Source organism: Mesoplodon densirostris, chromosome 4 (assembly GCF_025265405.1).
Source record: "Mesoplodon densirostris isolate mMesDen1 chromosome 4, mMesDen1 primary haplotype, whole genome shotgun sequence".
Classification (NCBI taxonomy): Eukaryota; Metazoa; Chordata; class Mammalia; order Artiodactyla; family Ziphiidae; genus Mesoplodon; species Mesoplodon densirostris.
The window spans coordinates 86,396,609-86,410,964 of record NC_082664.1 but is presented as its reverse complement, the minus strand read 5'-3'; the positions used below and the strand labels follow the sequence as shown (position 1 = coordinate 86,410,964).

The 14,356-nt window shown below is 38.8% G+C and overlaps 1 protein-coding gene across 4 annotated transcripts in view; it reads left to right on the top strand.

Annotated features, from left to right (window-relative positions):
- Positions 1–14,356, top strand: part of INO80 (INO80 complex ATPase subunit) — a 130,925-nt gene that overhangs the window by 95,179 nt on the left and 21,390 nt on the right. For all 4 annotated transcript variants that reach the window (XM_060096632.1, XM_060096631.1, XM_060096630.1 and 1 more), the window contains exon 28: positions 9,529–9,623. In XM_060096632.1, coding sequence (XP_059952615.1) covers positions 9,529–9,623 — 95 coding nt within the window. The remainder of the gene's footprint in view (positions 1–9,528; positions 9,624–14,356) is intronic.

Below are 14,356 nucleotides of genomic sequence, written 5' to 3'. Positions count from 1 at the left end.
GTCCCATCCTCAGAGATACTTATATAAGAAGTATGGAATGAAGCCTAGGCATTAGGATAAAAAGCTCCCAAGGTGATTCTAATATATAACCAAAGTTGACAACCATTGGGTTATGGTGAAAGATACAGCTCTGTCTTACTGTGCAGGGCAGATTTTGTTTCTTTTATTACTTCTGAGTTGATATTCTCTCTGCTTTCTTGTTGTTGAAGTAGTGGCTTATTATTTGAGGGAGAGAAAGTCATGGACATACAAACAGAGGAGTGAAAGTGAGGACAAATAATCACAGACCACTAGAGTAAGTTTTTCATGCAAGAAAGTTGGAAAGCCATCTGTTGAGAGGCTAAAGCATCTGGATGTCAGTAGTGTATAAATATTCTCATGTTTTTTTTGTGTGTTTTACATATTTAAGCCTTTAAATTTTAACCCTGCTATTCCAGGGACTAGTTGGTAATAAATAAGTGGAAACTGGACCATGATTATCCCTATCTAGGAATAAGGGAGTAGAGATTCTATCAGTACAGAAGGAATGAAGGGTAGCAATAGGGGAGAATTTTAGGTTCTTCAGAAGCCAAGGCTGGCTCGCTGAATTTTGCAGTGAGTTTATCTAAATTCGGTGGCAGGCTCTTAAATAATCAGGCAACTTCTTTTAGCAAGAGACATAACAAATAATATTTGAGGTCAATTTAATCACTGTTTCATGTTTAATAAAAAGTGTTTAGCCTCTGGAATGCTGTCAACAGGCAGAAGTTTCTGCCTTTTTGTATTGTGAATAGGTCATCTATTTCTAAATGATGGAAAAAATGCTTATAAGTGACTGAGTCACCGTAAGAGGTGATTAAGCCGTTGTGTTTGATGTAAATCTTGACTATGTTAAAGTTCCTAACAGCAATAATCCAAAATAAAAGGACTGCCTGCATCCTTAATATTCTGTTCAGGGACTTCCCTGGTAGCAGAGTGGTTAAGAATCTGCCTGCCAATGCAGGGGGCTTGGGTTCGAGCCCTGGTCCAGGAAGATCCCATGTACTGCAGAGCAGCTAAGCCCGTGCACCACAAATACTGAGCCTGTGCTCTAAAGCCCGTGAGCCACAACTACTGAGCCCATGCACTGCAACAACTGAAGCCTGTGCACCTAGAGTCCGTGCTCCACAACGAGAAGCCACCTCAATGAGAAGCCCACGCACCACAACGAAGAGTGGCCCCCACTCACCGCAACTAGAGAAAGCCTGTGCAGCAACGAAGACATAATGCAGCCAAAAAAAAAAAAAAAAAAAAAATCTGTTCAAACTAAATGATGTCAACAGCCAAAATAATATGAGTAACTTTCTTTCAGTGGGACTCTTTTTAGATAAAGTGCACTTGCCTTTTCCTGAAGAGTCAGGAAAGTATAGATGAAATAGTAATCTTTCACTGATAAGAATTATAGAAAAGGTAATATAATATGCTAAGGATTTTGTAAGGGAGTTAATAATCTTTTTTTTCCCAAGGCTATATATCAGTATATTATAGAGTCTTAAAAGCTCATTCACATTATAAGGGAAGTTCCAAGGAAAAGGGGGTGAGCCACCAAAAAATAATCTAGCTCTGGTAGATGAAAGGCAAGTGTGGGTAGGTGAAGTGACACAGTCCTGCATTTTAGTCCCTTATTCTGTATATTGCACACTTCTAGGTACTCATAAGAATCACTAAGATAAGTAATTCAAAGTATGATAATGAGTTTTGTTCAGGATGAGTGTTGTGAACACTACCCACCAGGGTCACTTCCTGTCTGTCTATAATCCAGCAGGATTTTTCGAGGGGATGTGGACTTTGTGGGTAGGCTTAGCAATGAAGGCAGCTTGAGAATCTTCTCTAAATGTAGTTGCATTGCTCTATGGGGAATTCTAAATTAGGGAAAAGCAAAGTCAAAGCCTGAATTTCACAACTGCTAACATTCCTTAGCCATGTGTGTAACATGCTTCTAGGATGTTGAAGCCAGAAAATGTTGCAACTGTTTGTACTGAATAATTAAAATGAAACTGTTGTCTAGTTTCCTTACTACTATACTATTCTTTTTCCTTCAACATTAAATTTTAAAGTTTCTTCTTTTTCAGTCTATTTATTTGTTTTAATATTATTTACTCAAACGAACCACATTTTATATTCCAAGAGTTTAGTCCTCCAAATATATATATATATTTTTTTTTTTTTTTTTTTTTTTTTATTTTTTTTTTTCACGGTACACGGGCCTCTCGCTGCCGTGGCCTCTCCTGTTGCTGACCACAGGCTCCGGATGCGCAGGCTCAACGACCATGGCTCACGGGGCCAGCCGCTCCACGGCATGTGGGATCCTCCCAGACCGGGGCACAAACCCGTGTCCCCTGCATTGGCAGGCAGACTCCCAACCACTGTGCCACCAGGGAAGCCCCTCCAAATATATTTTGTGGGCAAAGAATTACAGTGCCCACAATGTTTAATATTTGTCTAATCATTTATAGAAATGTAAATGTATTGTGGATTTTAGGAAAGTGCAGGATTAGGTCTACTTTTCATTATCTTTTCAAAGAGTATTATGGGTTTTTCAGTCACTTTCATGATGGAAGCTTTCATTGTAAACATTCATTAGAGCCATATTCCACTTTAAAACATGACCTAGTATTAATTTAAAAAAATACCTTGACCCTTGGCCTTGCTTCTTCATTCTCAGAGTGTTGTGGTTTTTGTTTGCTTGTTTGTTTTTTTAGATTAAAAAAATTTTTTCAGGATTCTCTTTTTCCCTTGACATCTTGTACCCTGTATATCAAAGATGGAAGAAAAACTTCCACTAGAGCAGGAATTTGAGCTCACATGGGGCTGTTGAAGCTCTGCTGTGTAGCTGTGGAGCATGTCAGCATCTCTTTTATCTAACAGCCTTTTTGGGGTTTTTTTGTTCTGTGCCTTAGCCTTGGCTATGTGTTTGTCTGTTTCTGGGACTCAGAAGAACTAAAAGATAGTAAAAATTCACACACTTTTGTATGACCAGGATTCCATTTTGTGAAAAATACTAGTTCTAAGCACTTTGTATTTGCTCAGTATTTTCTAAAGTGATTGATAGCCTCCTTGGGCAAAAATCTGACTTTAATTTAAATTTCAAGCGAATATATCAGATCTTCTTCCAAATAGAATTCTATATTCAGAAATATTTCATCTTGTCCCATGGTATCCAAATAGTATTTCCAGATAGGGGATTTAAAAAGGAGACTACTTAATTTCTAGGGCCAGGAATTTTTAGTGTGCCATGGGTAGAAGTCAAGGACGTAAATAAGGGAGGATATCACAGGTCACTAAGTTATGTTATCAGTTTATTTTTTATTTCCTGAGTCACATACAGGGTCTTGCCTGATGGGAGTACTATGGACACAGACATAGCCCCTATGCCTTTGGGATGGTGGCATCCAGCTGGATGTCAGACAAAACTTTTCCCACCACCACCATTTTACCCTATAGTTTGGGATACTTCCCGTCCCTCCCCATAGTTTAGTAGTTGCAGAGAGCTTTTAACTCACTACAGATGACTTACATTATCTCTGAGTCATCTCTTTTGAGATTCATTCCTATTGCATCAAGCAACTGAGTCTGTAGTTCAAGAAAATAAGCCTCAGTATTTTCTATGCAATACAAAAATACTAGGAAAGGGTCAGCCAACTGGTGCTGTATGTGTGATTGTTAAGTACCGAAACCCAGACAAATCTTGCACTACACCAATATATGAAAATAATGCAACACAGAATTAAATACAGATAATCCATAGCTAACGATGATATATGAGACAGTGGGTTGTGTAACTTGCCTAGTCAGCAAGTACCTCACTGGGGAAGGATTCATCCCAAACAGACATTCTATCATTTATGGGCTGGCTTTTCTTAGAACTCCAAGTAACCTTTGGGAGCTGTGATTCTGAACATACAGGGAAACTGAGTATTTTAAAACTGCTCTGTGGAATGAAAAGCAAATTGGGGTTACTGTTAACTAGCATTTTCATTAGGTCTTAGAAGTAATAGAAAGAAATATGTTTGCTTACAGCCACACTATATTTATTCTGTTTAGTTCATTTCTTTTTCATGCCAACTATGAGCGAGGCACTGTGCTAGGCAGAGGTAAATACCAGTTAAATGTGGTCTTTGACTTTAAGAGATGGATCTAGTGAAGGATTTATGTATGTATGTATATATATGTCTCACACAAATAACTGTCAAGTGTACCCTGACACTAATGCCAAAAATAAAGCATAAAGAGAGACGAAGATAGCAAGAGGGATGATACGTTTATTTCCAACTGGGTCACTTTGGGAAGGCTTCACATATGGTGACATATGAACTGAACTTAAATAGAATTTCAACCATGAGGAAAAAGGGCATTTCCAGACTAAGGAAGCCAGATGTAGAAAGGCACAGACGTGGGAAGGTACAAGACATTGGGTAGTGGGGAGTAGTTTAGTGTAACTGGAGCATATGGTATAGAAGAAAGGGGAATAACAAGCAGGGTGAAGGCAGATTATGGTGGGCCCATGAATGCTTTGTGATTGCTCCAGAGGGCTCTATATTAGATAAGAGAAGGATAACTATCATATTTCACTTACTTGGTGCAATTTGGTTGGACAAAAGAGAAGTTGTAATAGACATTGAGGGGAGCCTCACTTTTTGCCGGTGATAAACACCAAAGATAGAAAGGGGCATGTCCAGGAAAATTAAAGTTACACTAGGTCTGCAGGTTTGTGGATCATACTGAGTCTTCCCCTCAGATTTTTTTGTGACAGTGAAATTGGGTTAAAATGAACATCAGAGACAACTTTGAAATAGAGAAGAAGTCTCAGAATGGAAGGTTTGCGTTAGGGATACATAAACATTAGCCTTTACTTTTTCAAGTGCCCAGTTACCCTTTCTTTATGATCATGATGGATGGGGGTTATAGTCATAATATATTAAGAACCTTGTGGGGCTTCTCCTTCCCCTTTTTTTCCGCTAGTGGTAGTGAGCTTCTGTTCTATCTGGGAAGCAGTAGGTGGAGGGGTTAAGCTAAAGGCTCTGGATCTAGTCCACTTGAGTTCCCATCCTAGCTCCATGCCTACTGCCTGTGTCACTTTAGAGACCTTGCTTAACATCTGTAAGATATGGGAGTGACAATAATAACACCTACCTGAAAGGCTATAGTGAGGATTAGATAAGCAAAACCAGGTAAAATACACAGAATAGTGATTGTCACTTAGTAAATGTTCAGTAAATGCTAGTCATCATCACTATCACTACTACAAGGTGAACCTAGACCCTTTGTATTACGCCCCTGGGTGTGTGAATGTTGGCTTTTATTTAGTATACTTTAAAGGATTGAGAGGCACTTGCTGAAACTATTTTGAGTTATGCTAATAGCTCTGTTCACATGCTCCTGCTTAAAAAGTAGGACTTAGGGATGTGTTCCAGAACTGACCTGTCTTCTCAATTTGTATTCTAAGACAGTGGTTTTTCAACTGATGGGGTTGGGTACAGGACAGGAGACCTAGGTGTAGACATTAAACAGGTGGGGCCTGGACTCCCTGCCCTTCTTTGTTAGCTAGAATAGTAATTTTTTTAAAAATCTATTTTATATTAGAGGGATTCCATATAAGAGTTTTCTTGAAAAAAGTGTTCCAGTGCTTTAGAAATAGCATAAGGGTATGTTCTATAACAGTGTAAATGTACTTACAAGTCACACCTGTTAAACGCAGATTTCGATTGACTAGATACGGGGTGTGCCCCTCAGTTCTGCATTTCTAACAAACTTCATGTGTTGCTCATCTGAGAACCATGCTGAGAAAGCATGATTCTAAGGGACCCTGCCCTGCCTTCCCTCTGGAGTGGTTGTTCTCAGCTCTAGAAATAGGGTGTCTATTGCAGTCATCTTTGGAGCTTTTTAAAAATAAACCGGTCTAGGCCCTAACCCAGACCTACAGAGTCAGAATTCCTGGGGTGGGACCCAGGAATTTTAATCCCGGCTGAAAATCACTACTCAGATGCCAAGAGTACATCTTGTCCATAACCCCTTTGGCTTCTACAATAATTTTTAAAAATAGTATCTACTAGAACTGTATAGGTCTAAAGACTTCCTAAATGTTAAAAGCCATAATTTTTATTTTATTAGTTCAAGCAGAATTAGAGCTTACTTTGGTTAGTGGTTATTGATCCACTTGAGAATACTGGTGTTCATATTTATTTAATTAAGGGAGGATACTAAATTATGAGACTTCTGGGAGGGGAAGGTCTACATTTGGTTTCTCTTTTCTCTTCGCTGCTTTAAGTGGAAAGGAATTCTTGGTTTACAAGGTTCCAAGAAATTTAATCATACTGATGGATCATTTTCTGAGCTTTTCCTAAATAACCCAAGTAGACTTGGGTTAGAAATGCCCTTGGTTTCTACAGAGTGCCAAGTGTCAGGAAGAACTGGGTAATGGTTGGCCTTTCTGTACCATAAGCCCTTCTTAATGCACAGGAGTGCTAACATGACACGGTTCCTACAAAACACAGTAAAGTCATCCAGCAAGCAGTAGTCATCCAGCAGTGGTCCTCAGGCATGGGAGTGAATTACAGACTATTGGGGGATGAATGAGAATGCTGTGCCATCCTTGAAAGACATTTAAGGGACTTCAGTGGTGGCGCAATGGTTAAGAATCTGCCTGCCAATGCAGGGGACACGGGTTCAAGCCCTGGTCCGGGAAGATCCCACATGCTGCGGAGCAATTAAGCACATGCAGCACAACTACTGAGCCTGCCCTCTAGAGTCCGCGAGCCTAGAGCCTGTGCTCCACAGCAAGAGAAGCCATTGCAATGAGAGGCCTGCCCGCGCACTACAACAGAGTAGCCTCCGCTGGCCGCAACTAGAGAAGCCCCACGCGCAGCAAAGAAGACCCAACGCAGTCATAAATAAATAAATAAATAAATAAAGTTTGTTTAAAAAATAAATAAAAATAAAAGACATTTAACTGCAAAACTCAGCAAATAGTCACTAATTAACCAGTCTCAGCTGCTGGCTTTGAAAAGAATATATTAAGCAAGACTCTTAAGATGGATATTAGAAAACCTTTTGATATAGAGATTGTTAAGTGGGGATAGATTTTTTAAAATAGATTTTTAAACTAACTTTTCAAAAGTGCTATGACTACTATCAAATCATTTGTTGTTAGAATTTGTCTTTTTATTTTAAAAGATAGAATTAAATTTTATGTTAAATCATTAGGTGTTTTTAGGATCATAGGAGAACTGAACTAAGAATGGAACAGTTCTTGAAATTAACAATTGGAAAAAATAAGGCTTTTCTTTCCGGATGAGCATTTGATTAAATTAAGTATCTTTCCCAAATAGCCTAGAGTTCTAGAGAGATGTCTAGGAAAGCTTTGGTGTAGCCAGAATTTGTGAATGAAAGAAATACTGAATTGCCTTTTTAGCTCAGTCTTTATCTTATAGATGTTTTTCTGTATTGTCAGGATATAGCTATTCCTCTCTTCTGCTTTTAATGGCTGTTTCCATGTCCATTTACTTGTTGTTTTGAAGCTATTTACTGAAATAGGATCTAAACTCAACTAAGCCTTCTGAAATCCCCCTATTCCCCTGGGTGAGAGAGCAAAGGCTTAAAGCAGCAAATGGGAAAGATTCACTTCCGTTGCCTCAGTAACAGGTTGTCTATGATCAGTGTTGGTTTAATTATGGCCTAGGATTAATATCTCTAATGTTGTTCTGACCTTGATATATAAATGATATGAACAGCAAGATCTACAAGAAGGTTCATTCATCAGTCCTGTCACTAAAGTTGGAAGTTCTGGTTCAAAAGGCAAAAGAGTGCAGTGCCTATGCAGGAAGCCCACCTTTTGGTTAAAGTTCAAATCTGTGGACTGTCTCTCTATAATCTAGGTATTTTGTTGTTCTGGATGGCAACATCTCCTGATTGGATTAGCTGCCCAGGTATAGTGAGCCTCTAAAGACCATCATCATGCTGTCATTTTTCATCTTCTTTCCTGAATTCCTCATCCAAAACACCCCCTACTCTTCTGCCATTAACCCATTCCCATTATAGGGCTCTACCACTAAATTTGAAGCTTGCTTTGACTGAATATTTTCTGCCCACCCTGTGATTACCAAAGCCCTTAAAGAACCACCTGGAGACAGAAGGAAATAGTGAAAAAAGGAAGAAAAAAAAAAATACACACACACACACACACACACACACACACACACACACACATATATATTTTATATATATATATATATCAACTTGCTCTAAGAGTGCTGCCACATACACTGTACCAGTCATACCAAACTGTAACAACCTTCTGTGCTGAAGTACCCAGCCAGGTATAAGAGGTCCATAATGAGAATACTACAAAGGAAGAATATTCGACCACAGAAAATTAATTAATAGAAACATCTCCCAAATGTAGAAATGATTAGTATTTTTCAATAGGAAAAAAGTTTCTTTGAACTGAAAAAACTGCTTCATGGTGTTTCTTATAAATAGGCAGCTGTATTAGCTTTTTATTTTTTGGTTGCCTTGGGTCTTTGTTGCTGCGCGTGGGCTTTCTCTAGTTGCGGCGAGCGGGAGCTATTCTTCATTGCAGTGCACGGGCTTCTCATTGCAGTGGCTTCTCTTGTCGTGGAGCACGGGCTCTAGGCATGTGGGCTCAGTAGTTGTGGCACACGGGCTTAGTTGTTCCGCGGCATGTGTGATCTTCCCGGACTGGGGCTAGAACCTGTGTCCCCTGCATTGACAGGCGGATTCTTAACCACTGCACCACCAGGGAAGTCCCTGTATTAGGTTTTTGTAACAGTCCCTCTGCAAGTGGACTTTCTGAAACATAATCCATATAATCGGGGTAAAGAAAGGAAATCAGTGCTCATTTGGACATATCTGTAAGAGGAATTGCAACTTCCAAGAATGGAGATACATCCCCTCTATTGCATCTCTTGAAATCTCTTCTCTGTTCTTAAAAGTTTTAATTCCTCTTACAGATAATGCCAAGAACATTCTCTGCCATGGAAAGTTACCTTGTCTTCTGTTCATTCTGATGCTTAGGCCTCCCTTAACAGTGATGTATGCTGTGCTGGGAGAAGGGAGCTTAGGTTGTAAATTCAAGGACTTGGTCAGCAAGAATTTGCTGGAGAGAAACCCATTGGGGTGGATGTTGCTGAAAGAAAACTGGCTGTTCCATAGCCATGAGAGACATCTGGTTAGTGACTGAAAAGCCATTTTGGTTTACAGATTTCATTTTGTTTAGCTTGTTTCTTTACAAAAACTACAGAAATCTGCAGGAATAAGATTAGTTTCTAAGTTGAAATTGAGAGTCGTTGTAATCTTCAGGGTACCCTCTATTTTCGCACACTGACAATAAACTCATTTACGAATCAAATTCCTGTACTTCTGAGATTGCTTTCTCCTCATTCTGGGTAGAATGACTTGCCCCCAGTATGGATGAGGTGGGTAGATGCTTGTGGAAATTAGAACGCAGTAATTTGCATCAAACTTATTATATCTTTTTACTCTGATTGGCAGGAATATGTGGTTTACAGGAAGCATACCTACATGAGGCTTGATGGCTCATCCAAGATCTCAGAGAGGCGGGACATGGTTGCTGATTTTCAGACCAGGTAATGTTAATAGGAATTACAAAAATGGTCATTTGATTTTCCTCTAGTTGAGATGATGAGTCAAAAGAAATACCAACACATCTCAGATTGTTAAGCAATCATGATATTATTTCTGCTATTTTATGAGGTAGCTAGATCTGCTTATAGTGGTTTAGATTTGTGTGTCTGTGAAAGAGAGAGGAAATGAATAGTTGGTAATTTTAGTGCCAAATCAGTGCCTGTTTCTTTGGGCAATAAAAGAAATGATTTCTGAGTATGAACCAGGATCCTTCTTATGTGAATAATACGTACATAGAAAAAAATCCACAAGGCTATATTCCTAAATGTTAACAATGGCTATCTCTGGGTATTGACTTGCAGTTGATTTTCTTTTTGTTTTTGCTTACCTATTTCATTTTGTATAAGTTTAAAGAAAAATACCTCCTTTTTCCTGCTTTGCCTCTAATATTGTAGTAGTACAGTGCAGTATGACAAATTGCAGTAGTGTGCAATCTATTCATCTGGCAGCTCTCAGTTATAGTACTTCTCCCACCTGATAATGAGCCTATGAAATTTCAAATACTGCATGCTGGATGCTGATGGCCTACAGAACCATAATTATCCCAAGTACAGGTTCTCATTGTAATAAGCAGGGTCTGCTTACTGCTCTCTCCAAGGAGAAAGCCAGGGTCTGCTAGTGACAGGTCTCCTGAACTCCACCCTTAATTTTCCTTAGACCTGGAGAACTGAGGAATAGAGTAGATCTTAATGTTCTATAAGTCAGAACAGTTCTGAATTTTTGGCCTTTAATTGTGTTGTCTGTTAATATTTAACTTTCGAATTCTTGGGTAGAAAATTAAGCACATAGCCATTTGTATTTAGGTTGCAATTTTTAGTTTCTTTCATTTCAGTTTTAAAGCATGTTTTACTTCAGCATGAAACAAATCCATAGTTCAACATAGAATGTCCTCTGATTGAGGATTTTTGCTATTGCACGGTCCTTTATAACACAGCATGGGTAAGGAGATACATCCTGATGTTTTGGTTTATAGTATATACTCAGACCAATAACTCCTAGGTTGAAACTACTTCTGCATTCAGGTGCCTGTTTGACCAACAATGGAGGGTAAGAGCTGCTTTGGACCTATTTTAGTTTGTTACCTGAAGCAGCTGGTAAATGACCTAACTTAGCTTCTTACCTAGCAGAAGCTTTTGACCGATTCTTAACTTGATTATTTGAGTGAGACATGTATAATCATAGTAGTGCCTCCTAGCACTCCATACTGTGTGCACCTCTCCCCACACCCAAAAAAGTTTACCAGCTGATTTTTATCTTTCCTTGATTTTGAAATCAAGTGAAATACATTTCACTGTGTCCTTATCTAGTCCAACCTGCAGGGCTCCAAATGACAAGAATCTTACATACAAGATCTGTAGACTGTATGTTTCCCCCAGGGTGCCTATGTTTTCTCCAGGAATGCCAGCACTTCAGTGATTTGGGCACATTGGTATGAAGGCAGCATGAATTGTGTGTTAGAAGAAAAGCCATTAAGTAATAGATCGTTTGCCTATTACTGTTTGTGGTTTTTTTCCACTAGTATGTTCGATATTGTACATTTGAGAATCTCATTTATAGCAAAGCTAATTTTTTTTTCCAGTAACAGTTGGGGCCATTGTATATTATATAAAATGCCTATTGAGGAAAATTTGAGAAATATTTGATGAAGAAAGTAAAAGTCACCCACAATCCCATCACTGTTAACATTTTGGTTTATTCCTCTTGTCTTTGATGTGTGTATGTAGTTAGATTTATATGTTGATACCCATATTGTAGAGATGACTATGTCCTCATTTCTTCCACTTAACAGTATATCATAAAGGTCTTCACATATCATTAAAAAAGTCATTGTAATCATTATTTTTAATGATCAATATTCCATTACATTCGATATACCACCTTTCTGTTGTTAAAATGTTGAGTATCTTTGTTACAAAGCTTTGTCATCATTTTAGATTATTTTCTTAATATAGATTCAAACAAGAGAGATTATTGAGTAAAGGAATATGAATGTTTAAGACTGTGCATATTGTCATATTGCTTTGTAGAAAATTCTACTGGCTTAGATTCCAATCAGAGCTGCATTACGTTGACTTCTAACAGTTTGGGCTTCTGAGTTGTAGAGCTACAATTTTTCTTCTAGCTGAAGCAATTTCCAGGAAACTGGACTGTGAGATCCAGGGCTCACTACATTTTACAGTGACCTTTTAGTGGAAAAAAATCAGTAGATGTATCTAATTTACTGCTTCTAAAATCTCTTATTTAACTTGTGATTACTTGGGCAATCACAGTAGCACACATTAGTCTTGAAAAGCTTAGCTTTAAAAGGGTATTTTCACCATTAACTTATACTAGATCTGCTTAGTAAATATCTTGTTTTTATGCTTTCCTGGAAAACCTTACTTGAGCATCCAAATTCTACAACTAAGAATTACTTAGGGAGTAATGAGTTTTATTTAGATACTGAGTAACAATCATTTTAACATCTGCATCTGCATCTAATGTTAGGTAAAATGAAAAAACAGACTAAAGTCTTCTTCCCTTCCTACATATGAGCTAGATGGTAGAGTTAGGATTGTGGCTAGGAAATAATCTCCTACCTCTCACGTATAGAATTTGAACTGTGCCTATGCTGATTAGAAGCTTGTCAGGCAGGTCCCTCCAAATGGGATCTAAATTTACAAATTTGAATGGCAACAGTAGCCCAATATAGAGAAAAAGACAGGTGTTTTTGAAAACAAAAAAGCATGACTTGCCAAATATTTTCATTATTATTAATGAAAAGACATCAAAAGAAAAAATTGTAGTTTCAACTGGAAAGCCCTGTGGCTCAAAGGTCAGCCAGAGTAAACAAGAACTCCTATAAAAAGCCATTTACATTCGCTTTATACAAGATTTATTTATGAGGGATCCTTCCAGGAAAGAGTCTGACTGAGACTAAAGACTGTTTGGCCAGGATGTCCTGACTGGGCAACATTCAGAACACGTGACCAGTGCGTGATCCTAGAAGCCATTCACAAGGTCTTTGCTCTGGGTTGCCTTGGCTTTTGCTTCCCTTCCTCCTACCCCATGACGTTTGCCAAATGGATCCCCCTGATTATCTGATTACTTGGGTGACCATTTGGAAAACATGAGAAAAAATGAGTGTAGTGTGGATTTTTCCTTCTTGGTGAGAGTATAAAGCTCCAGTATCTTTAATTCTGGCTCTTTTTCAGTCATTCAGCAAGTCTTCACTGCAGTCAGCTACGTACCTAGCACTATTTATTTTGTTGCATAGTAGCCTAAGAGTGAGACTTAGGCATGTCTTTGCTACATGATTTCATAGGCTTCTTCACAGATCCCCCTGAAACCTCGTCTTTATGGCCCCTTCCAATAGAGACCCTGAGTTGAGATTCCTTTATAGCCCCCTAGAGGGCACCCAAACCATCATGTTGCCTTCTGGGATTCTGTTTTCTTCCTTTTAGTCAGCTCCCAAAACATTAATTCACATTATCAATACTAGATTTATTAAGTAGAAAGGAACTTCTTTTTTTTTTTTTTTTTTTTTTCTTTTTGCGGTATGTGGGCCTCTCACTGTTGTGGCCTCTCCCGTTGCGGAGCACAGGCTCCGGATGCGCAGGCCCAGCGGCCATGGCTCACGGGCCCAGCCGCTCCGCGGCATATGGGATCCTCCCAGACCGGGGCACGAACCCGTATCCCCTGCATCGGCAGGCGGACTCTTAACCACTGCGCCACCAGGGAGGCCCAGAAAGGAACTTCTTAACAGTTCAGTTTAGATATGCTTTTGTTTACGTATGATCCAACAGTGTGATCCAGGATGGACACTAATTTCTTTGATTTTTAATCACCCAGGGTTCCCATAATCCTTATTTTTCCATTACAGTATGATGAAATTACATTGAATGCAGCCAAACGTTGCTACTTACCATCTACCTCATCATTAAAAGCATCTTCTCAATAAATAGTTAATATCCTCAAAGAAACATTTTCCACCGTTAATGTTTCTAAGTTTTGGTACTAATTTATTTTTATCTATATTCCTTTCTCTAGTGTTTTTTTCTGTATATAGTCCTTGTTTGTGAATGATTACCACATCTGGGGACTTATCTCTATGGAAATGACCCATCTTTTTGCCTCTACTCTTTTACTACAGATCCCAGCTGCCTTCTGTCTCCCTCCCCTGTGCCATCCCTGTTCCTCCATCCCCACACCAACAAAAAGTCCTAGGCATCGGGTGACTCCATCAGCTCTTACACAGATATCGGAGAGAAGCCTCTGACCCCTGCCTCTGTGTCCACAGAGCAGGAAAGAGAGATAGATGTATGGGACTGAGCAATCTTCCTAAGGCCAGAGTGGGAAGGATTATTCTATAGAGATTAGTATGGCCCTGGAAAGCTACATCAATTTTTATTTGAAACCTTATTGTGGTTAAATATTCTCCTATGGGCTGTGAGGTATCAAGCTTCCATTTATATCATCCCATATCTATGGGAAAATGTGTTTGTAAACTGGCAGATGCCTTTTAACTTTTTAGTTTGCCCTTTATGATTTAACCGTGAAAGATGACATCTTATAAATAAAATTCTGAAATATTAAACTTTACGATAAAATTCAAGCATAAACGAGCAGAACTTTCATTAGAGTACAATACTTTTGGAATTATGCCCTACAAGAGGCCTCCAAACATGATCTGTTA